Raw genomic sequence first — 22,839 nt, forward strand, 5'->3', positions numbered from 1 at the left:
GCAGAAGAAGCGTCGCCGAAAGAAGATGAAGAGTATGACCGAGACGACCCGTCGTCGACGACAGCGAGCTGCCTGGCAGGAACAGGCCGCGGCCAGTAAGGACGGGTTCTTCGTGTACAGCGGACCCCTGGTGCCGGAGGGGGAGAAGGTCCAAGTCGAGCGGTATGTACCCTGTCGATCCTCTCACGGAGCAACGATGCTAATCCTTCTTTCAGCGCGGACGGAACTATCAAGCGCGGTCGTGGTCGCGGCCGTGGAGGCCGGAGTCGTGCACCGGCGACGCAGCACCAACACCCTCTCGCGGCGGCCGTACCCTTCTCGCAAGAGACGGGGCTCCCGTTGCGCGGCCCCGGGTCGCGCGGAGGCACCTCCCGTCGGCGCATCAACAAACCTCGCCCGACCGCAGACGACAAGTCGGCAGCTGCCTCCACATCTCATGGACGCGGTGGTGGTGCTGCTGCAGGCCGTGGCGGTTCGACAAGTACACGCGGCGGCAAGACGCCGGCGATGGTCGAACTGGCACCAAGACCAAACCTTGTGCCTGCTCCCGCAGGCCCTAATGCGACGGCTGGGTCCGAGATCGGGATGAAGTAACCTGTACGACATATCTCTCGCCTTCTCTGACATTGTTCGGGGTTTTTGTTTGCTTTTGTTGGCGTCGGGTCTGGGTCGAGAGGGGTGGTGATGAACGGTTCAGTAGACTGGGTGAACATGTTGATTTTTTCGTTGTGTTTTGCTTCTAAATGACCGTCCCCGCGGATAGATTGTGGTGTTCCTTGCTATGAAGGTCGGTGATGTATTAGTCTATCTGTCTGCGTGCATGCATATGCGGTGCGGCGCCAGTGCTTCTTTGCTTCCCTCTTCCATGTCTACAATGAATACGAGGATCCTCTGGTTATGGTTCGATGGCAGTCGGTGGTTGGTAGGCTGGTATGCAAAAGGATAGGTACAAACAGAGATATCCTCCAACGCTCGAGAGTCAATGTATTGCGTCGATGATATGCAACTCGTATATTCTTGTGCGCATCGGCGATTGCATTCGACCAAGAAGACATAGATAGGAACAAGGTAAGATGAGTCGGTTGGTAGTTGGCGGATCGAAGATGCAAGAGTTCCAGCCTCGCCATCTCGGCCATGCAACCATTCTCATCTTGCTAGCGATGAAGGAAATGAAACGAAAGAAACGAGGGCTTCCATGACATGAGAACGATTGCTATCAAACAGACATAACCAAGCGGCATTGAAGGGAAAACGCAATGAACAAGGACAGAGGATACAATGAAGAGATGGCGATGGGTGAGGTATGAAATGAGCACATCCAGAGAGAAGGAAAGAAAACAAGAGATGAATATGAATAAATATGAATACGCCTTGCCGATGCAAACGTCAGGAACGTGGTTCAATCAATGGATCAAGTCAGCGCGCGGTTATGGGTCCGTTATCTAGAGTGCTTCGCATCAACACGTCACGAAAGGAGAACAGATGATATCATATGTATTGACCGCAGCAGGTCAATGTGGTGATTTGGCGGTTCCGATGGTCTAGGTCGGGGCTTCTTAGAAGAGTCACAGTCTTCTCTGCACCGGCGGCGGAGGCGGCGGTCCGCTCGGGGGCGGCGCGCGAATCGGCAAGGCGGACGACTGCAGCGGCATGCGGGATTTGGTGTTGTGGGAGCTGGCGGAGCGCGATGCCATGGACGGGCGCGGGGCTTCGAGAGCGGATGCCGGGTCCGCGTGGTGGTTGCGCGAGGGCCGGCGTCCCTGGCGGTACTCGTCTTCCCGCGTTTCCAGAGACAGATGCTCGAGCGAGATGGAGAGTGGGGAGCGGGTCTGGTAAGAGGGGCGCGGGGAGGGGTTCGAGGGGATGTGGTAGTGCCGTTGGTGGGAGGAGACGTCGCTGGCGATGTTCACGGGGATCTCGCCGGAGGTCGGGGTGTAATGCTGCGGGCTGCGAGATGGTTTGCTCGCGGCCGGCTTCGGAGGGGGCTTGGGATGCGAGGATTCTTCCTTCAGGGACTTGGGTGGCGGCGGGGCCAGGTACGATTTGCGGTTATGGCGGTCCATCATGCTGATAGCCCATTCTTGGAGGTCGACGGGTGTCCGTTTGGCGGCCTGGAGGAACGCATCTTTGTCCTATGGAGAGTTAGTCGGCACGGCTGAGGTTGGACGGACGGGGGGGCTGTACATATAGTTCACGAGGAGTAGGCCGCTCCTCGGGCTTCTTGAGAAGGCACTTGGCCACAAATTCATGCAGTATTGGAGGGAACGCATCGCTCTTGGGCAACTTCGGGGCGGGCTCGTGGACAATCTGTTGCAGCAGGTCCAGGATACCCATGGGGCCGGCGCTCGCACGGTCTCCGGCGGACGAGTCGGACGTGTCAAAGGGGAACCGACCCACGGCGAGCTCCATGACCGTCAAGCCCACGCTCCACACGTCCGAGCGCACAGTGTAGGCACCGCCTTGGATACGCTCCGGGGCCATATACGTCGACGTTCCCACGAAGGTGTCGGCGATGGAGTTGACGGTCTCGGTTGCGACACCAAAGTCGCAGAGTTTGATGTTACCGCGCGAGTTGACGAGAATGTTGGAAGGCTTGATATCGCGATGCATGATGCGGTGGGTTTCGTAGAGGTAGACCAACCCCGCCAGGACCGATTCGGTGATTTTGCCTAGGACGTCGACTCGCACAGGACCAAAATCCTTGGATATGCGGTCAAGAGAGCTACAGAAGACAAAGGTTAACAGTGTTCAGGAGATGTCCGCTGATATGGCCAGGTCTCACCCGCAGTCCATGTATTCCATGCACAGGACAATATCTCTGGCTTCATTCTGGAAGGCCCCGTAGAAGGTCACGATGTTGGGCGAGTTGCAATCGTGACCAACCTGCAATTCTCGCAGAATCTGCTTTCGCACATTCTCTTTGGCATCGACGCGGATTATCTGTCGGAATGGTCAGGGGTTGTGGTCCGCAGCGAACTGGAAGAGAACTCTGCATACCTTTCGGGCCATGACCACCTTGGTGGAGGCATGCATAACCTTAGAGACTGTCCCTCCATTGCCCGCGCCCAGCTCCTTCAGCGTGATCAGATCCTCACTGCGCAGGTCGAGACGAAACTCCAAGCCGATTTCAAGCGTGTCGGTGCGGTTACCGTCCAGATTGCCGATAGCTCCGGGAATCTGGGCATCACCGTCGGAGGGGTTGGAGACGGGTTTCGGAGTCGCGTTCAAGGCGAGGCCCTTGACATTTTTCCGCTTCAACGTACGGGCTTTGAATTGGTCGGCCATGGTGGGAGACGTGACGGCGGGTCACCGAGGGGTCGTTGACACGAGAAGAGAAAAGTTCGATGAACAGGTCGGTAGGAAAGGGAAATTTCCTGCAAGGATACCAATCCGCCTAAGGAGATACCGATTAGATCTGTAGGCGCCGGAGGGTATAAATAAAGCAATCGGCCTGTGAGACAATAAGGCGGCGTTGAAGTTATTGGGCGCTGAACTGCAAACAAGCGCCGTTCTTCCGGGGGAGGGAGGCGGAGGACAGATCCTTTGGTTCAGGAGATTATCCGAATAGGGGAGAGGTAATTTCAGATCAGATGTGTCCCCATGGAGTCTGTTGTGGTGGGATGGGGTCTGAATGACGGTAGAGGAAGAGGGAGAGAGAGAGAGAGTTGATGATGGATGGTGGAGGAGGGGAACTCTGTCGCGGGCGGAGACCAGTTGACGGCCAGCCACGGAGGACTTTTGTTCTGTACATAGATCAATCTGTAGTGAAAATAATATGTGCAGGTAAGTTATATAATATATATTTGAATATCGTGACTACAGATCAATTGAATTGAAGTTCTAAGAATATTGACTGCAATGTGGACTTATAGTGTTCAACTGCTGCAGATATATATCACCGCCCAGGGTAATATCATTATCCTCACACAATAGTCATAGGTTCTGCTATACTAATCGATTATAATGATCAATAGTAAACCCAGTAAATCAAAGACAGGACCAAACACTTACTGTTGAATACAATAATACCTTGTATCAAGGATCTATTAGATGTGGTATAGATCACATGACCACCAGCCACACCTGCGCCACACGAGCGCTCTTTCCGCCGCAACAACAACTGCGCTCTTTCTCGCTTTCTCTCTCGACTCTCACTTTCATCTCTTCCATTCTCTTCCCCCTTTCCTCGGGCTGACCGTATCAGACCCGGTCTTTTCCGTCTCCCTATCCTGGGACGGGTTCTGCTTTTCTCCATCTCCATCCCTTTTCACCTCCACCGCACGCAGCTCCATCTACCCCCGGTGCAGCCACAATGAGCGCTCGCGATTTGGTCGAGGGGGAGGCCATGCTGGATGATGACGAGGAGGAACTTCCCGATGACTACGAAGGGGAAGTCCGTGAGGGTGCTGGCACCGAGAATCACTTCAACGACTCCAGCGAAGAAGACGAAGAAGATGACGATGATGAAGAGGCTGCTCGCGCCGTAGGTGCTCCATGCCCACCGAGTCCATGATCCGTGTCGGATACAGCCGCTGACCGTCACTCTACCATCTAGGTCCGCGAAGGTTTCATCGTCGACGAAGATGAGGAACTCGAAGAACGTGCCGAACGCCGACGGGAGAAACGGAAACGGAGACGGGAGGAACGCGAGCGCGAAGATGAGCATCTGGATGAAGAAGATCTCGAGCTCATCGGTGAGCTCAATCCTGCGCTGAAAGAGTCCGCCGCTGAAGTATGTCCATCCCGCAGGTGCATGTGGCAACATGGCTAACCAAGTCCCCTAACCGCATTCAGTCCAAATATAAGCGCCTCAAGAGAGGCCACAAAGATCGCGATTCGCGCCACACTTCCCAAGGTATCCACGACATTTTCGATTCCGATGAGGAGGAGGAAGGGGCAGGCGACTATGGTCGTCCTAGTCACCGCCGACCAATGGATGAGATGGACGATTTCATCGAGGAGGATGTGTTCTCGGATGAAGAAGTTCAGCGCGAGAGGGAGGATCTGGAGATCGCACGTCCGGCAAAGAGGGGCTTCACCGGTCCGGGAGCCGCCGATGCCACCGGCTTGGATGAAAACGCACTCGAGGATATGCGCGCCGCGTTTGGTGATGGAAATGAATACCTTTTTGCCCTGGAGATGGAGGATCAAGAGCAGGAACAGGAAGAGGACGAAGAGAAGCATCTGGACCTGAAGGATGTCTTCGAACCCTCGCAGCTGGCCGAGAAGATGTTGACGGAGGAGGATAACGAAATCCGTTTGTTGGATGAGCCGGAACGTCACCAGATTGCCCGCAAGCCGTACCGGAATGTCACTTTGACAGAGGACCAGTTCCGGGAGGAGGCCGCATGGATCGCCAACCTCATGCTTCTCAAGAAGCGCATTGAGCCGGAACTGCGAGAACCCTTCCAGCGCTCCGTCGCCAAGGTCTTGGAGTTCCTCGTCACCGATGACTGGGAGGTTCCCTTCATCTTCCATCACCGCAAGGACTACGTGATCCATACCGTCAAGGTCCCCGCCGACGGGTATGATGCCGATTCCTCCCAATACACCACCAAGGCGGAGAAGCTATTGAACATGACAGATTTGTGGGAGATCTTCGACCATGATCTCAAGTTCAAGGCCCTGGTGGAGAAGCGCAATACGATTCAGAAAACCTACGACAACATTCAGAGTCTTTACGAGGTGAACGATCCGGTAGTGGAGGAACTCCTCCCGGTGGCCACGACCATGGAGGAGCTCCAAGATGTCCAGGACTACATCCATTTCCAGTACGCCTCCCAGCTGCGCGATCTGACCTTGATGAACGGCGACGCGAATGGCGAGAACCAGCGGCGAAAGGCTACCAGCAAAACTTTCTTCGAGCGCGTTCGCAACGGCAAAGCTTACGGTCTCGTGAACGCCTTTGGTATCACAGCCGACGCTTTCGCGCAGAATGCTCTAAAGGAAGGCCGTCGTCAGTACACCGAGGACCCCACCAGTCGTCCAGACGAGATGGCGGATGGTTTCGTGGACAATGATTTCTCCAATGCCTCCCATGTCGTGAAAGCCGCGAAGAGCATGTTCGCGGAAGAGATTGTTATGAGTCCGAAGATGCGCAAGGTCGTCCGGCAGGCATACTACATGAACGGTGCCGTCGACTGCTTCCGCACGGAGAAGGGTCTGCGAAGAATCGATGAGCAGCATCCCTACTACGAATTCAAATACCTACGCAATCAACAGCTCAGTGACATCGCTCGGCGGCCGGAGCTGTATCTCCGCATGCTTAAAGCCGAAGAGGAAGGTTTGGTGGAAGTCAAGGTCCGGTTCGAGAATTTCGACCATTTCCGCCAGCGCCTGTACCCGGATATTGAGTCCGACAACTACAGTGAACTTGCGGACGCCTGGAACGGCCTGCGCAGGGAGGTTTTGGACATGGCCCTGGGCAAGCTGGAACGGCTGATCAACCGCAGTGTGAAGGAAAACATTCGCCAGGAATGTGAAAACCATGTGGCGAAAGAATGCCGGGAGGCCTTCTACCAGCGGTTGGATCAAGCTCCGTATAAGCCCAAGGGCATGGTTATCGGAACCATCCCTCGTGTTCTCACCTTGTCGACAGGATCTGGCATCGTTGGTCGGGATCCCATCCATTGGGCTTACATCGAGGAGGATGGCCGCGTGCTGGAGAATGGCAAGTTCACTGATCTGTCCGTGGGAGACGTTGATCGGGGAGTTGCCGATGGTAAGGATCTGGACGCGCTACTTGACCTGATTGAGCGCCGTCGGCCTGATGTGCTCGGTGTGTCCGGTATGACCCCCGAGACGCGCCGGCTGTATAAGCTGCTCTGCGAAGCCATCGAAAAGAAGGATATTCGGAGTGCCCCCTACACGAATGATATGAACAAGGAAGTTCGCGATCCCATGGAAGTGATCATTGTCAACGATGAGGTGGCGCGACTGTATCAGCACAGCGAGCGGGCGCGCAAAGATCATCCTAGCTTTGGTCCCCTGACACATTACTGTGTCGCCTTGGGCAAATACCTGCAGAGTCCGTTGAAGGAGTATGCTTCGCTGGGGCGGGACATCGTGTCGATCCAGTTCAAGCCGGGCCAACAACTGATTTCGCAGGATCTCTTGTTGAAGCAGCTTGAAACCGCACTGGTCGATATCGTCAACATGGTGGGAGTTGACATCAACGAAGCGGTGATCGACACCGCGACGGCCAACCTTCTGCCGTACGTTTGTGGTCTGGGGCCGCGGAAGGCGGCGCATCTGCTCAAGATCGTCAACATGAATGGGGGAGTCGTGAACAACCGGGTGGAGTTGCTGGGCGTGAACGCCCAGTATCCGGCCATGGGAGTGAAGGTGTGGAACAACTGCGCCAGCTTCCTGTATGTCGATTTCCAGCAGACCGATCCGGATGCCGACCCGCTGGATAACACGCGAGTGCACCCCGAAGACTATGATATTGCCCGGAAGATGGCGGCGGATGCGTTGGAACTGGACGAAGAAGACATCAAGGCGGAGACGGATGAAAATGGCACGGGAGCGATTGTCCGCAAGCTGTTCCGTGAACAGGCGCAGGATCGTGTGAACGATCTGATCCTGGAAGAATATGCCGAGCAGCTGGAGAAGAACCTGAATCAGCGGAAGCGGGCGACACTGGAGTTGATCCGGGCCGAACTGCAGGGACCGTATGAGGAGCTACGCAAGCAGCTTGTCTTCCTGAGTACGGATGCGATCTTCACCATGCTCACAGGTGAAACGTCAGAGACCTTGTCGGAAGGCATGGTGGTTCCGGTTTCTATCAAGCGGGTCAGCGACGACCACATTGACGGGAAGTTGGATTGCGGCGTCGAGGCGTTGGTCCCAGAGTCGGAGCTCACGGATCGATATGACATCCCCGTGCGCGCCTTGTACGCGCCGCACCAGACGGTGCCGGCTAAGATCCTGTTCCTGAACCGCAAGAACTTCACGTGTAATGTGTCGCTTCGCGAAGAACAGGTGAGCCGGCCGGTGGCTAAGGTGCCGGACCGGATGCCCACCGAATGGGATGACCGACAGGAGCGGCAGGATCGCGAGGCCTTGCAGGAGAAGACGCAGAGCGGCGGACGGACGATGCGTGTCATCAAACACCCGCTGTTCCGGCCGTTCAACTCGACGCAGGCGGAGGAATTCCTGGGCACGCAGAGCCGAGGCGATGTGGTGATCCGGCCGTCGTCCAAGGGACCGGATCATCTGGCGGTGACCTGGAAGGTGGCGGACGGAATCTTCCAGCATATTGACGTCTTGGAGCTGGACAAGGAGAACGAGTTCTCGGTGGGTCGCACGCTGAAGGTGGGCGGACGGTACACGTACAGCGATCTGGACGATCTGATCTTCAACCACGTCAAAGCGATGGCCAAGAAGGTGGACGAGATGACATTGCATGAGAAGTATCAAGACGGCAACCGGGATGCTACCTGTAAGTCTCCTCTCTGGGTTGGTGGATGGGATCTCACTAAGAGGAACAGATCAATGGTTGGAGACGTATACCAAGGCCAACCCGAAGCGATCGGCGTACGCATTCTGCATCGACCCGAAGCACGCGGGATACTTCTTCCTGTGCTTCAAGGCAGGCGAACGGGCGCCGCTGCACAGCTGGCCGGTGAAAGTGATTCCCCAAGGCTACGAGTTGCAACGCAATCCGTATCCCGACATGCGGGCGTTGTGCAATGGGTTCAAGCTGCTCTTTACGAACATGCAGGCGGGCAAGCGGCGGTGAAAAGCGTGTACTAACTATTGATTTTGGATTCTTGCCTTTCCTTTTTTCTACTGATCTTGAACTCGATTCCTGCTATGGCTCTGTATACCGATCTGTAATTACATATCCTTCTGCTTTCTGTTCTCTTCTTTCTTTGGGACGGTGTTATTGATGCATGGATGGAAGAAATGGACCACTATAGAACTAGTACAAAACGACTACTAGTACACATTGTATACCTAGTATCTCCACCTCGCAAGATACTCCCGAATAGGCAAAAAACGATAACTCCTCTGGCTGAGCCGGGGGTTCATGTGAAGAAGAGCGGGGATTCCCTCGGTGGTTTTCGGAGTACATACTTTGGGGTACTTTGGGCCCCTAGTATTCTTAGCAGTGCTGACAGGTACCCCCTCCGTACTACTACAACCACCACCACGCTGAGCCTCACCACCACCACTTCTTCCATTCCTCGTCTTGCTCTCTTCTTCTTCTCTCTTCCACCCTTCTCTACTCCCTCTATACCTTCCTCCATCCCTCTCCCTCTCTCTCTTACCTCTCCCACCTTTGTTCATCCCAATTGCCTCCCTTCCCTCCATGAATTGATCCCCTCGTGCCTCTTCCCATTCCCGTCAATCCCCCCATACCCTCCGTCTCACATTCTCCTTCCGGCCACGCAGCCTCATCCTCAGCTGAAACGCCTCCCCATCCACGACCAGACGATTCCATTCATTCTCTCGCGACTGTCCCTTTCTCGCTCTCGTTTCCGCGACCATGGCGGCCATGGAGGAGCTGGAGATCCACAGCAAGGTAGGCAATGACGCAGTGGGTGAGGGCCTACTGAAGCCGTGTGTTTGCTGACACCTACTGCTCTACAGTCCTATTTTGTGCGCTGGGTCAATGTCAAAGCCGGCCATACCATCTCGTGGAGCATCCAGCCGCATAAAAAGTCCCTCAATTTCGGCATCTTCAAGCACCCTGGCCATGCCGCCGTCCTCGGTTCCTCGAACAACCTCCCCTCCACCGATTCGCACAGCACCGACTCGAACGAGAACCTACCCGCGACCGCGAACTCCTCCTCGTCGCGTTTGCACAGCGCGTCTTCCTCCGCCGTCATCGAGAAGCTGACCGGCATCGGCCTGAAACAGATTCGCTGGGTCGGCAAATGCGAGGCTGAGAAGATTGTCCAAGGCACCTACGATGTCCCGCCCAACGAAGGCGGCAACTATGCCCTGGTATTTGATAATACCTTCTCTAAACAGCTCTCTAAGACGGTCACTCTCGTGCTGCTCACCTACCCCACCGATTTGCCCCCACAGTCGGCCCCCGTGCCTCATGCTGCCGGCGGTCCCCTGATATCCCGCGGCACCGACTCGTCGGACTCGAGCAAGCCTCTCGCCTCGCGACGCCGGGGCAACAGTGTCACGCACGCCGTGCCCCAACCCGGTAATGTCGACCCGGCCTCCGTCCATACGGGCGTTTTACATAAAAGACGCCGGAAGCGTCACCAGGGCTGGGCCCGGCGGTTCTTTTCCTTGGACTTCGCCTCGTCCACCTTGTCCTACTACCATGACCGGAACTCGTCCGCTCTTCGTGGCTCGATCCCACTCTCCCTAGCTGCAGTTGCCTGCAACGAAAAGTCCCGCGAGATTTCCATCGACTCCGGCGCGGAGATCTGGCACCTCCGCGCCAGCAACGAAAGCGAGTTCTTCTCGTGGAAGCGTGCTCTCGAGAAGGCTTCTTCGTCCAAGACCCCCGGCGAGGAACTGCACCAACCCGAGCCCTTACTCCGCGTGCCGTCGCTGCGCCTGCCAACGAACCCGGCCGAAGAGCGCGAGTGGGAACAGGTCGAGAGTCTGGTGAGCAAGGTGTCTGGGTCCCGTGATGCCGTCCGACGACTGGCCAAGGATACCGACCCCAAGTACTTGACCTACGACCGGCCCCGCGGTCGGTCTCCCAGCCCGCATCCTCCCTCCGACGCGAACGGTGTGGAGACGGCCGACGCGCGGGAACGACGTCCCTTCTGGAAACGCAAGACCAGTGGAAACACCCCGGCCGGCGGCGTCAAGCGCAACACCACGATGGCTTCCTCTTCTCAGCAGCTCGTGGTGCCGGGCTCGAGCGCGGGCGGTGCTGATGCTGCTTCCCTCTCCGGTGAGCGTAAACCCGGCAGTGTCTCTAGCCATCCAGACCAAGCGGAGGAGATCCATGACAATCTGATGGCCCTCCTCCGCGACCTCGACAACGTCGTGAGCGAATTCACTTCTCTGATTGCGGAGAGCAAGCACCGACGTCACCCGCCTGCGATGACAGTGCAGTCGCGCATGAGTATGGAATCGGACATGTCGCAGGAGTTCTTCGACGCGGTCGACGGAAACACATCCCCGCTCCTGACGATCCACGGCGACAGCGATGACGAAGCCAACGAAGAGAAGAAGGCCGACGACCGAGTCGTCTCCGACGACGCTCCCTCCGACAGCGACGATGACATCTCCGAGGCCGCGGGCGACGACCGGTACTCATCCTTCTTCCCGGCGCGCCCCAAGTCCCTCACCCCGCTGCCCCTGGACCCGGTGCCTCGCCGGTCGACCATCGCCGCGCCCACCGTCATGCCGCCCAGCTTGATTGGGTTCCTACGCAAGAACGTCGGAAAAGACCTGTCCCAAATCTCTATGCCCGTCTCGTCCAACGAGCCACTCTCACTGCTCCAGCGCGGTGCAGAGGTCATGGAATACGCGCCTCTCCTCGACAAAGCCGCCCACTCGCCCGACGCGGTCGAGCGTCTCATGTATGTGACCGCCTACGCACTGTCCACCCTCTCCAGCAACCGCGTCCGCGAGCGCGCCCTCCGCAAACCCTTCAACCCCATGCTCGGCGAGACCTACGAGCTCGTCCGCGAGGACCTCGGCTTCCGCTTCATCGCCGAAAAGGTCTCCCACCGCCCTGTGCAGCTCGCCTACCAGGCGGACGGCAAGGACTGGAGCCTGGCGCAGTCGCCAATGCCCTCTCAGAAGTTCTGGGGCAAGTCAGCCGAGATCGTCACGGAGGGCAAGATGCGGCTCACGCTGCACCCGACCGGCGAGCACTTCAGCTGGTCGCCTGCCACCTCCTTCCTGCGCAACATCATCGCCGGTGAGAAATACGTCGAGCCTGTCGGCGAAATGACCGTCCTCAACGAGTCCTCCGGCCATAAGTCCGTCTCCGTCTTCAAAGCCGGTGGCATGTTCTCCGGCCGCAGCGAAGAGGTTGCCACCAAGGCCCTCGACGCCTCCGGTCGCGACCTGCCCCTCGGCCTGACCGGCTCCTGGACCGCCGCCCTGCAGCTGACCCGGAACGGCTCCGCCACCGGCTCGACCATCTGGCAGGCCGGCCCGCTGGTCGCTAACGCCCCAAAGGTCTACGGCATGACGACCTTTGCCGCCGCCCTGAACGAGATCACCCCCATCGAGGACGGCCGCCTGCCCGCGACAGACTCGCGGCTGCGGCCCGACCAGCGCGCGCTGGAAGACGGTGATGTCGACCGCGCTGAGGAGCTCAAGGTGCAGCTCGAGGAGGCACAGCGCGCGCGCCGGCGCGACATGGAAGCCGCGGAGCAGTCGTGGACGCCGCGGTGGTTTGCGCGGGTGGATGAGGATGCGGGCGCCAACGACGGCGAGGTCGTGTGGCGGTTGAAGGCTGGCAAGGACGGGTACTGGGAGGAGCGGGCCAAGGGCAACTGGAGCGGCGTGGTGCCGGTGTTCAAGACGTAGACGTAGACTAGACTCCTCCTCCGGTTGGGGGTGTACACAGTGTACTTACGTTGTTTCGTATATAGCATGATTTATGTGAGATGTTCGGACTCTACGCTGATTCCGTACGGAGTATGATCTAACGTTTGTCATTCGCAACTAACCAGAGTCGTATATCAATCATTATCATCGCAAGGAAACAAACATAACCAACAACGCCGGTCTGACTGATTGCTCAGTGTCTGTCTTTGTGTATAGGGTGCACGCAGTATGTATGGGGTGCAAACGCATGTATGTACCGTAGTACCACGGGATCAGCTGACTACATCTCCTCATCCGAATGATCGTGCACTGCCCACCGCTTCGAATTCCGCGTCTTGGCCGCCTTCTTCGCGGCCGAGCGATCCGCCGTCCCCGTCTCCTGGCGCACCATAACCGGTAGACTATCCAGCACGGCACGGTTCCCCTGGTAGTAGTGTTCGGCAAAGCCGCCCTGCAGGATGCGGCGCAGCGAGTTCAGACGGATCCACTTCCACCAGCGGTCGATATTCATGACGCCCTGGCGGCCGATCTTGACGGTGAGCTTGCTGCCGTAGCGGCGGTTGGTGTCCTGGTCGATGGCGGTGTTGTACATGGGGCCGCGGCGCGGGTTCTCGACGGTGGTGAGGATGGAGGCGAAGTTGCTGTGCAGGTTTTTCTTGTCGCGCTTGCTGATGCGCTTGCCGTGCACGGTGGCGAGCGCCTGCAGCTGGCGCTCCAGCTCGTGCGTGTTGTGGTAGGCGTTGTAGCGCTTGATGAGGCGGGGCCCGTCGGCCGGGCGGCCGTCCAGCTCGTCGTCCGAGTCGGCGCCCGCGCCGGAGCCTTGGTGCTGGTCCTCGTCGGAGGACGCCTCGTCGTCTTCTTGCGGCGTGTAGCTCTTCTCGTAGAGCAGGGCGATGTTCTCGCCGGCGGCGATCTGAACCGCCGCCTCGCCGCTGTCTAGCTGGTCCATGAAGATCTGCACCGCGTCCTCGCTTTCGCCCTCGAGATCCTCAATCTCCACCGCCAGCACGCCCCACTCCTGTAGCGCGGCCGTCACGCAGCCTGCGTCGTCGGCGGCGTCGATGGACTGCCCGTCCGACGCGGCGATGTCCAGGAAGAAGGTCATCTGGTCCATGATGGCGTCCTCGCCGGCGCCGCCGAAGATGGTGCAGGCGCCGAGGGCGTGGATGGCGGCCGCCTTGACCGGGTGCGAGGTCGAGTCGCGGATGGCGCGCGTGAGGACAGGCTCGACGTTCTCGTAGATGGTGTCGTCGAAAGCGGTGATGGCGAGGAGCTCGAGCGCGCGCAGGGCGAGCGTCGTCTCGCGCACGCTGGTCTCCTGTCGGATGCTACGGCAGAAGGCAGCCATCAAGTCGCTCATGCTGCGGCGGATATTCTCTTCGATATAGTGGCATTTTGCGAGGCGGCAGAAGGCGGCGTAGCTCTCTTCGCGACTAAGGACACTGCTGCGTTTGCGGTCGAGGATGTCTTGGACGACATCGATAAGCTCCTGCGTCCAGTTGTGGTTGTCGGCGTCGGGGTTGTCGGTGAGGTCATCCAGGGAGCCAATACTAGAGGGAGATTAGTAACGAGTCACTTCTGGGAATTTTTTTGGAGGGGTGGTGATGACATCATCCCGTCGCGATGATGGACAGGAACGATAAGAAATGCGGAGGGGATCGAGGGGTGAGACAAGAGAGGTAAAAGAGGATTATTAATAACACTGACCTCATCGCGGTTTCATCGCTGAGATAACCGGCATCCTCGTCGTCGGACGCCTGTCTGCTGGCGTTTCGGGAGGAATGGCGAGAATTTTGAGCGGAGTTGGTGCGGGATGTGCGGCGAGAGCCTTCACGAGAGGCCGCTTTGCGCGAGATGGTTTTGCCGCTCTCGAGCACTTGACGACGGAGATCGGGCATTTTGACGGGAGTCGTCTGTCTGTAGACGTAGGGGGAGAAACTGTGAGAGAGAAAGAGGGAGAGAGGGAGGAGAGAAGCGAGGATAAATTAATGAAGTGCGGTAGAGAACAGAGTTTTCAGGCACGAGCACCGAGAAGTGTATGAGATCCGAGGTATATCGGAGCGATAGAGAATATATAGGCTGGCCTTGATAGAGATGCACAGGGTCGAGGTATACTCGAAGGGTTCCCGTATGACGTTGGGCGCTATACGAACGGTATGGTGGTGGAGGAGAGGAGGAAGAATAGTTTAGAACCGCTAGGCATGGTAGAAGGAGGATAAGAATCGATAAGATGATTCCCGGGAGTTGAGAGTCAAAGAAGAGAAGAAAAGAAGAGAAAGAGAAGTAGAGAAGAAACAAGGTGAGAGTCCAGGTAAACTCGTGATTTCTGAGTAATCCAGATCCATGGGTGGCCTCAGGTTGACTTCATATAGAAACAAATATCTATGCTTCCTACTGTAGATCAAATGCATAGAATACATACCGTAATTCGCATCAGTCGATCCTATAGTAATCCAATCACAATCATGTCCATCGCCACATGCGCATTTCATTTGAGGGTATCGAGGTTCGAGATATCGCGGTTCGGAAAAAAACTACCGCTTCAACACCATCTCCAGAATCCGTCCAGCTTTCGATCCCTCCAGATACTCTCGTCCCTCTCCATGCTCATCCTCATCGTCATCACCCACTTCCAAATCCACCTGCAGACTCTCCTCATATGCCGCCATCACCGTCTCCTCGTCCACGCGCACGCCCCCCTGCACCAGGATCTGAATGCACTGCGCCAGCCGCGCAATCTCCCGTCGTGTCGGCGGCGCAATCTCATCGTTCTGACTGGAGTAGATTGAGCTCGACACCATTTCCTCCATGCGCGTGATCGACACACTCTCTGTCGTCGACGACGCCGCCGGCGTATCATCCGCATGCTTCGAAATCCAGATATATCCGTTCACCCCCAAGATGACATCCACGTCGCCGCCGCCATTTGCCGTGCTGACCGTCCATACTTGTCGCCGCGAGCGCACCACACCCCCGGTCCCCGACGACCCCGTCGCCGCCGACCCAGCCCCCGCGCCAACCCCGCCCTTCACCGTCGAACTGGAGGCGCCACTGCCGCCCGTGCCCGTCACCGCAAGGAACACCCCGTTCCGCAGCTTGCCGTACTTCAGCGACCGCGTGTGCAGCGATGCCGCCCCGTCTGAATGCACCGTCTGCACCTCGGCCACCACCAGGTCGCCCTCGCTGAAGAACGTGCGGATCTGCAGCTCGTCGGCGCTCGTGCGTCGTCGCAGAATGCCACCCGGTAGGTTAATCGCCGAGAGAGGGAGCTGTGCCAGCAGCGGCGCCGCAACATCCACCTTCCACCGTCGCGACTGCACTTCCACTATGCGGCCCACCACGAGGTCGCCGATTTCGGGCGTGTACCGCGCCCGCAGCGGTTGTACCGAGAGGAGCTTGTTCGTTTTCTGCACGGTGCCGGCGACGGTCGCGATGATCGAGGTCGATAGCGGGTTCATGTAGGTGCCGTGTCCTCTGTTGGAGTTAGCGATTGTGCACAGAAGTAGAGTAGATCAAAGGTCGTGCAGCGTACCGCATCCATTGCGGATCGTCTGTCACCACCTCGCCTGGCGTGATGATTCCCGAGCTAATGTCTGTTCCCTCGACCAGTCGAGGCCGTTTACTCGGTCTGGAAGCTCCTGCGCCGAGACCGACTCCTCCATCGGAGTCGACGGACATGGAATCCGTGTCGGAGTCTGGGTAGGAGACGTCCTCCACTACCGGAGGGAGAATGGTAATGGCCATTCTGTGTGATTTTAGAGAGGCCTCAAGTAGGGACTTTTGTAGGAATTGTAATCTTGACGAGGAAATAGAGAGCCTGATGGTGGAGAGTCTTGCGTTGAATCTGCGGCGAGACTTTTGGTCTCGAGAGCAAACGAGACAAACACTGCACGTGAATTGTGCCTTAGCATACAATCACCTACAGCACGATCAACAGTTACCTGCGAACATGATATTTTTTATTAAGGATTTTATTCTTCCGACATTTATGAAAATCTACAGCATTTGCTGGTAGTACACAGAGATTAAACGTGAAAACATGTTTGCAGGACATAAACCGATCGCCGCAACATTCAAGGCCAAACAATGCATTCAGTGAAAACCCATTCATCAATGTCCCCAACCAAATCCCACATACCCGAATCACAAAATGGACAAACAAAGCACTAATAATACAGTGTAAAAGAACAGATAGTCGCGCGTCACGTTTCAAAACTAGGCGCCGACGCCCGATGATCTCTTGGATGGACGTTTCGCACTGCCGTCGTCCTTCTTCTTGCGGGAACGACTACCGCTAGTCTTCGGCTTGTATCCGGCGTCTTCCTCACGCTTGCGCTTTCCCTTGGCAGTGCTGGTATCCACAGAGCCATCTTCATCGTGCGTATCCTCATCCTTCCGGGGCTGAGTAGTGGGGGGCTTTTTGGACGTGCGTAGGTTCGACCGGGAGGCAGACTTCTCTGACGCAACTTCGTTGTCCTGGAGAAAGATGTGCGGCTGGTTCCTTCGCAACCAATTGTATACCGAGATCGGGTTCCGCAGGGCAAGCTCTCTTTCGCGCTCGGCAAATGAGGGTTTCTCGGGGGCTCGGCTCAGCTGTAGGGCGGCGGCCTCGTCCCCTAGCTTGGCGTCCATCGCCAGATAGTATTCGGTCTCATGTTCCGGGGTGAAAAAACCCAAAGTCTGTTCGAGACTATTGGCAGTGGGCACGTTGAGTTCTTCAGTGGGAGGGCTCGTGTGCGGGAACTTTGTTAGGGCCGAATACTCCAGCTGTGGTGCGAACGCTTTGCCCCGTTTCATGGCCTCTTCTAACTCGCGGTAGCGATCGATGTCGATTCTGCCGTTTTTCATCTCCGTTTTGGCATCCTTCAGTCTCTGGGTCGCAGCTGTAACATCATCATGCAACGCAGAGGGCGGTCCGTCAGGAGTTGACATGAAGGATCCGTCTCCTGGAGCGCCGAGGCCGTATCGTAGATTCGACGGGACATGAAGGCTATCGTTGAACTCCATAAGGACCTCAAGAAGTTGACTTCGGAGACGTTAGTGTTGCATTGAGGGGAAATACCAGAGGGACGTTCGACGTACTCGTTCTGTTCCTGGATCCTCTTCGAGAGGTCCTGGATGCGGAGCTCTTCCCGGATTAACGACTCGCTCTCCTTCATTCGTAGCTCGAACTGGATCTTGAGTTTGGCAAACTTCTTCCTGCAAACAGTTAGATCTGCGATGGCGATCGTGTAAGGGCGTAATAGGCACGCACTTGAATGACCGATACGACCGCTTGGTAGGGGCGCGATCAGGCGCATTGGGGAGGCTTTCCGCCACCGACCGGGAATCATCGACCTCCTGTGACATGGCTGAAGAAGCTCGTCGTGTAGTAGACCACGGGGTATACAGCGGTCGCTAGGATGAGACGGGGAAGATGGAATGGGTGATGTTTTGCTGAGATCACGGGAAGTGGTTGAAAGACAAGCTGACGGAGAGTCGGCGGCGCTAAGGACGGAGATGGCTGGGCGGAGTGTTTCTGCCGGCGCAGAAAAATTTCCCGGCTATTCACCACATCCGCTACCAGTCCAATTGCTTCATTCGCTTTCCTTGATTTTCCTTATTTTGGCTCGATTGGGTGAAATATAACCAGAAGATGGCAGGCATTGGCGAAGAAAACCACAAAAAGCGAAAGCTCCCCGACGTCCCGGAAATCGAGATCGATGTGTCTGCGCCGGAGCCTCCATCCAAGAAGGCGCTGCGCAAAGCCAAAAAGAAGGCCGGCGATACCCCCGGAGATGCTACAACCGAAGTGAAACCTGCTGCCCCAACGGAAGACAAAGACGCGTCCAAAAAACGCTCTGACTACGGCGTTTGGATCGGAAACCTCGCCTTCTCCATCACCAAGGATGATTTGCGCAAGTTCTTCATCGGCCACTGCTCGTTCTCCGACGCTACGATCACCCGGGTGCATATGCCCAAGGGCGCAGAGAAGCACGGCAAGTCCCAGAACAAGGGTTTTGCCTACGTCGATTTCTCCACAGAAAAGGCCATGAAGGAGGCCTTGGGGCTGAGCGAACAACTCCTCTCCGGGCGCCGGGTCTTGATCAAAGATGCGAAGAACTTTTCGGGTCGGCCAGAGAAATCGCAGGAAGAAGGGCAGGCAGGGGGCTCTACCGCGTCCGGTCACCCGCCCTCAAAACGCATCTTTGTTGGAAACCTCGGCTTCGACGCTACAAAAGAGATCCTGGAGGAGCATTTCAGCCAGTGTGGACCACTGGCGCATGTCCATATCGCTACGTTTCAGGATTCGGGCAAATGCAAGGGATATGGCTGGGTCACGTTTGAAGACCTTGCCGCCGCCGAAGCAGCGGTGAAGGGATTCGTCATGGTCAATGAAGACGACGACGACGAGGAGGAGGGGGACGCGGAGGAGGAGGCCCCGAAAAAGTCGAAGAAGCCCCGACAGAAACGCGTGTGGGTGAATAACCTCTTGGGGAGACGGATGCGGATGGAATTCGCCGAGGATGCGACAACCCGGTACAAGAAGCGATTTGGGAAAGACGGAGAGGGCAAGAAGAAGAATGAGGAGTCAGAGATCAGTGAAGTCGTCGATGGACAGGAACAGCCTTCTCGGCCTCGGAAAGGCCGCCAGGGCAAACCCGAATACAGCCGGTACGATGAGGGTACTGTACAAAAGCTCAGCGGCGCCATTGTGGAGGCTCAAGGCCAGAAGATCACTTTTGACTGAGACGACGCAGTTGACTGGGTTATAATGTAGGACGTTTAGGAGTTTTGGTTAATTGGAGGACTCCCTTACTGCGACGAGTCTCTGCTATGCACACGGCTCGTTTTGGATGTCTCTTCCTAGTTCTTTTCTTCTGGAACCTTGCATGGCGATGATTCATGGGCTGGTTGGCCGCACGAATCCATGGATGTGGCTAAGGATGATGACCTCAGGCTTTTACTGATACCCCTCGATGTTGGTGGAATTAAATGGCATCCAACCGAGTTATCGGTCGATTGTAAAGATATGGACTGATTATATTCAATGGTCGGTATGATGATCGGCCCGTCAATCCGCCTAGTGTGGTATGAACTAGACCGTTGCTTGGAACCGACAAGTAACGTTTGACTATTGTTGGTGTTGACGTTGGATGATCTCAGTCTGTAGTCAGGAGACTGGTAGTTCTTCTCTAATAACTCTGCCGATGAGATTTTCTGTTAGTGAGATGATGTAGGGAAACATAATACATAGCTAGGTAGTTAACTACTATCTACACTGATAGATGAATAATGGTCTAGAATGCTGAGGTGTCTGGGCCACCCTAAACCCGATTGGGGCGGTTGACATGGACCGAGATGTCATGGCTCTTGCACTTCCATCCTCGACTCAACGCTTCTCTTTCTCCTCACTCACTCTCATCCATTCAGCCTACCTCTTCCTCTCGCCCTCGTTTGCGAGGTGCTTCTTTCTTTCTTCTGAATTCATGATTCTCTTCTTCTCTTCTCTGATATATTGTTAATTTGTTGCCGTTCTCTCGGTTGAGACCACCCCAGGTCCTCCCACTTGCTTCTCTTTCGTACCTGGCAAAAGCTTCCCCTTCCTCCCTCTGTTATCCTGCTTTTTTACAAAACGACTACACGATTTCGGATTCTATATCTCTCCTTATTTAATTCTATTCCCCCTCTTCGTTTCTCAACTCGACCCTAGATTCACGAATTTACCCACCCGAAATGGCACTCCGGCGGGTTAACATCGGCGCCAGTCGGCGACGGAGAAGGGATGAGGAAGGCGAGGACGAAGGCTCAATAGACGGAGAACTGGAGGATGACTCGCTGAGCGAGGGTTCCGGCGTCACGCATCAGGATGACGATGACGCCGACGGTGAAGGGAGTGATGAAAGCGATGATGAGGTGTCGACGTCTGGGCCGGGGAATACCACCAATGGGCATCAAGTCAACGGTCGACGGTCCGATACAAACTCCCAGCAGTCGGGTCGCCATTCAAGCTCGCCAGGGAAACGTCCCCAGGCCACCACGGCCATGTCGGACACCGAGGCCATGATGAATGGGATGAAGATTGCGGACACGAACGAGGTCACCGAACTCCACTTCGATGATCTGAAGGGTACTTCAGGGCTCCCAACGGGCAGGACGCCGTCTGCACCACCGACGGAACCCAAGAGAGATACTGTTGCAGACAGGAAGCGTCGGGAGCCAGAGAAAGGGCCGAAGGACAGGGACGAGAATCCCGCGGTCGTTCCCACTCGGGGGAGCTTCTTTCTTCACGATAAGCGGTCCACCGAGTCCGCATCGAACGGTCACAAGTCGTCTTCCAGGACGAAGTCGAGACCGTATGGACTCATCGTGGATGGCACTATACGAAGGTATGACACATCCCTCCCTGTCAATACATTACATGGGCCATTGTCGCTCCTTTGTTTTTTGTTGTTCATCATCCCTTCCGCATTGTCTTTCGTTTGGCTATAACACAATCTAACGTTTATCAGGGACACCGCAAAGCCTGCTAGCGAAGGTGTCTGGACGCATGATCTCCACGAAACGGTTGCCGGGGATGACCCTCCTACCGTCAAGCCGACACCGACCTCCACCTTCAACAACCCTCCAAAGCAGGTTCCCACCGCTCCCAGAACGTCACCTCCCAATCGATCGCTCTCCAGTACGACAGTCCTTGGAAATGTGCCTGTAGTCGTCCTCCTACCCGGCATGGCTCAGCCAGCCTCCTTCCAGGCGTTGAAAAAGCAACACACACGTCTCCCCCAGCATCGCCCACCCTTACGTCGTGACAAACCGGTTCGGATCTCTCTCCCGGGACAAGCGCCACGGTATATCTTCCCAGCCCTCGAGCGCTCGTTTATCTTCATTCCCCGAGCGCTACGACCCAATCAGCAGGCCTATCGTGGCCGCGGTCGCGGGGGATTCTATGGCGGTCGGCGTCCGAGCGTTTACGCTGCTTCGTCATACACGCCTAGTGTTGTGAGTCGACGGTCGTCACTCGGAAAGGCTATTCCACAAGAAGGATATCACTCACCAGCTGCTGCGGTTGTCTCCCGGCCGGCGATGATGCCCACCGACAACAAACCCGTCGTTCGCCTCCCTCCTCCTCGTCCTCTCCCTGCTGGTCCAGGCATGCCGCCCACTGCTGTCCCTGCGTCTCTTCCGCCGCCCCCACTGCACCCTGCCTATCGAGAGAGCCGCCCGGCACCCATTCCGATGCATCAACCGCGACCGCAGAAGGCGGTTTCTGTTGCCGATATCGAAACACCGGCCGCGTTCCCGTTCAACCCACCCCAGCCTCAGCAAGAACAGCCGTTCCATCACCAGGTGCCGGTCCATGCAAACGGATCCGTGCACGTCACGGATACTCATCCTCCTTCCACGCACTCCTCGGTGACGCCACTGTCGCACATTCCCGAACGTGCGATCCACGCGCAACCGTTTCAACCCTACGGCTTCCAGCCCATTCCACCGTACTACCCGGCGGCATATCCTCCTGGCGGTGCCTACTATCCTGGGTCGGGGCCCGAATACCCCGCTTATAACGCCGGGGTGCCACCGTATGGCTCCGGGCAGGTTCCATACGTGGTAGCAGGCGCCCCGCCCTCAACGGAACAGACCTCCCAGTCGGGCACGGTTGCCCACGAGGCTGGTGGTACGGTGTATTTCTACGATGCTATGCAAATGTATCCGGGTTCGCCTTATGGGGTGCCTGGGACAGGCGCACCGGGACCGGGCGGGGTGATGGGCATGGGGGGTATGATGACGCCTCCTGGGGCGGCGTATTACTACCCGCCCCCGCAAGGGCCCCAGGGAGGTGTCTACTACCCCGCGCAATGAGGTTATTCGATTGCATGGTCCTTCCCTGACGACGCAGGGATCCCGTCTTGCTTTTTCCGTTACGGAGTATTTCCTTTCCTCCTTCCGATTTCATTACTAATGGTCTCTTTTTGCCGGCGATGTCTCGTTGCATCCTTCTTGACGAACTCTCGTTCCCTCATACTGTGCATGATTGTTGCGTCGTTCTTTCGTGGTTTGTTCTCTCGTTCGCCTCCCGGATACGGTGTTGTCCGCCATGCCGCCCTCTGTTGTGGCCGTTTCTGGGGTAGATTTGATTCGATGCATAGTACTAGCGAGTTCTGATTGGGCTTCTTATGATTCCTGACTGTTTTCTGGGTTGATTTGTTTGCGTCTTGATTGTAAGGATACCATCACTTTGATTAGCCGGGAGGGGATGGACGACGAACGCTGGAGGGGTGTATTGGGGAAGGATCTCTATCGAAAAGATCTCTACATGCTCATGGTGATAAACATACTACTAAGAATGGTAGCACCTCCCTCCCTAGTACC

The 22,839-nt window shown here is 56.6% G+C and overlaps 9 protein-coding genes across 9 annotated transcripts; 5 read left to right on the top strand and 4 right to left on the bottom strand.

The window, feature by feature from the left end:
* Positions 1 to 34: 34 nt before the first annotated feature.
* On the top strand, positions 35 to 594 carry ATEG_08949 (uncharacterized protein; the record flags this gene model as incomplete). The annotated part of the gene is made up of 2 exons (XM_001217534.1): positions 35 to 162; positions 216 to 594. The coding sequence occupies 2 exons, from the start codon at positions 35 to 37 to the stop codon at positions 592 to 594; spliced, it is 507 nt and encodes a 168-aa protein (XP_001217535.1).
* Positions 595 to 1,565: 971 nt separating this feature from the next.
* Positions 1,566 to 3,285, bottom strand: ste7 (MAP kinase kinase Ste7; the record flags this gene model as incomplete). Its single annotated transcript, XM_001217535.1, has 4 exons — positions 1,566 to 2,132; positions 2,185 to 2,722; positions 2,783 to 2,940; positions 2,998 to 3,285. 4 exons carry the CDS (start codon positions 3,283 to 3,285, stop codon positions 1,566 to 1,568), a joined length of 1,551 nt encoding a protein of 516 aa, XP_001217536.1.
* Positions 3,286 to 4,312: 1,027 nt separating this feature from the next.
* spt6 (chromatin-remodeling histone chaperone SPT6) lies at positions 4,313 to 8,743 on the top strand (the record flags this gene model as incomplete). The annotated part of the gene is made up of 4 exons (XM_001217536.1): positions 4,313 to 4,483; positions 4,556 to 4,732; positions 4,795 to 8,443; positions 8,493 to 8,743. The coding sequence occupies 4 exons, from the start codon at positions 4,313 to 4,315 to the stop codon at positions 8,741 to 8,743; spliced, it is 4,248 nt and encodes a 1,415-aa protein (XP_001217537.1).
* A 750-nt stretch (positions 8,744 to 9,493) lies between these two features.
* ATEG_08952 (oxysterol-binding protein related protein OSH3) lies at positions 9,494 to 12,468 on the top strand (the record flags this gene model as incomplete). Its single annotated transcript, XM_001217537.1, has 3 exons — positions 9,494 to 9,529; positions 9,598 to 9,921; positions 9,982 to 12,468. The coding sequence occupies 3 exons, from the start codon at positions 9,494 to 9,496 to the stop codon at positions 12,466 to 12,468; spliced, it is 2,847 nt and encodes a 948-aa protein (XP_001217538.1).
* A 528-nt stretch (positions 12,469 to 12,996) lies between these two features.
* On the bottom strand, positions 12,997 to 14,387 carry ATEG_08953 (IFRD domain-containing protein; the record flags this gene model as incomplete). The annotated part of the gene is made up of 3 exons (XM_001217538.1): positions 12,997 to 13,006; positions 13,080 to 14,039; positions 14,197 to 14,387. 3 exons carry the CDS (start codon positions 14,385 to 14,387, stop codon positions 12,997 to 12,999), a joined length of 1,161 nt encoding a protein of 386 aa, XP_001217539.1.
* Positions 14,388 to 15,023: 636 nt separating this feature from the next.
* ATEG_08954 (exosome non-catalytic core subunit RRP4) lies at positions 15,024 to 16,233 on the bottom strand (the record flags this gene model as incomplete). The annotated part of the gene is made up of 2 exons (XM_001217539.1): positions 15,024 to 15,963; positions 16,022 to 16,233. 2 exons carry the CDS (start codon positions 16,231 to 16,233, stop codon positions 15,024 to 15,026), a joined length of 1,152 nt encoding a protein of 383 aa, XP_001217540.1.
* A 471-nt stretch (positions 16,234 to 16,704) lies between these two features.
* On the bottom strand, positions 16,705 to 17,838 carry ATEG_08955 (uncharacterized protein; the record flags this gene model as incomplete). The annotated part of the gene is made up of 3 exons (XM_001217540.1): positions 16,705 to 17,515; positions 17,572 to 17,688; positions 17,744 to 17,838. 3 exons carry the CDS (start codon positions 17,836 to 17,838, stop codon positions 16,705 to 16,707), a joined length of 1,023 nt encoding a protein of 340 aa, XP_001217541.1.
* Positions 17,839 to 18,124: 286 nt separating this feature from the next.
* On the top strand, positions 18,125 to 19,219 carry ATEG_08956 (putative RNA binding protein Rnp24; the record flags this gene model as incomplete). Its single annotated transcript, XM_001217541.1, has 1 exon — positions 18,125 to 19,219. One exon carries the CDS (start codon positions 18,125 to 18,127, stop codon positions 19,217 to 19,219), a length of 1,095 nt encoding a protein of 364 aa, XP_001217542.1.
* A 986-nt stretch (positions 19,220 to 20,205) lies between these two features.
* ATEG_08957 (uncharacterized protein) lies at positions 20,206 to 22,329 on the top strand (the record flags this gene model as incomplete). The annotated part of the gene is made up of 2 exons (XM_001217542.1): positions 20,206 to 20,858; positions 20,982 to 22,329. 2 exons carry the CDS (start codon positions 20,206 to 20,208, stop codon positions 22,327 to 22,329), a joined length of 2,001 nt encoding a protein of 666 aa, XP_001217543.1.
* Between the last annotated feature and the right edge of the window lie 510 nt (positions 22,330 to 22,839).

Source organism: Aspergillus terreus, genomic scaffold, assembly GCF_000149615.1.
Source record: "Aspergillus terreus NIH2624 scaffold_13 genomic scaffold, whole genome shotgun sequence".
In the NCBI taxonomy this organism is placed as follows: Eukaryota; Fungi; Ascomycota; class Eurotiomycetes; order Eurotiales; family Aspergillaceae; genus Aspergillus; species Aspergillus terreus.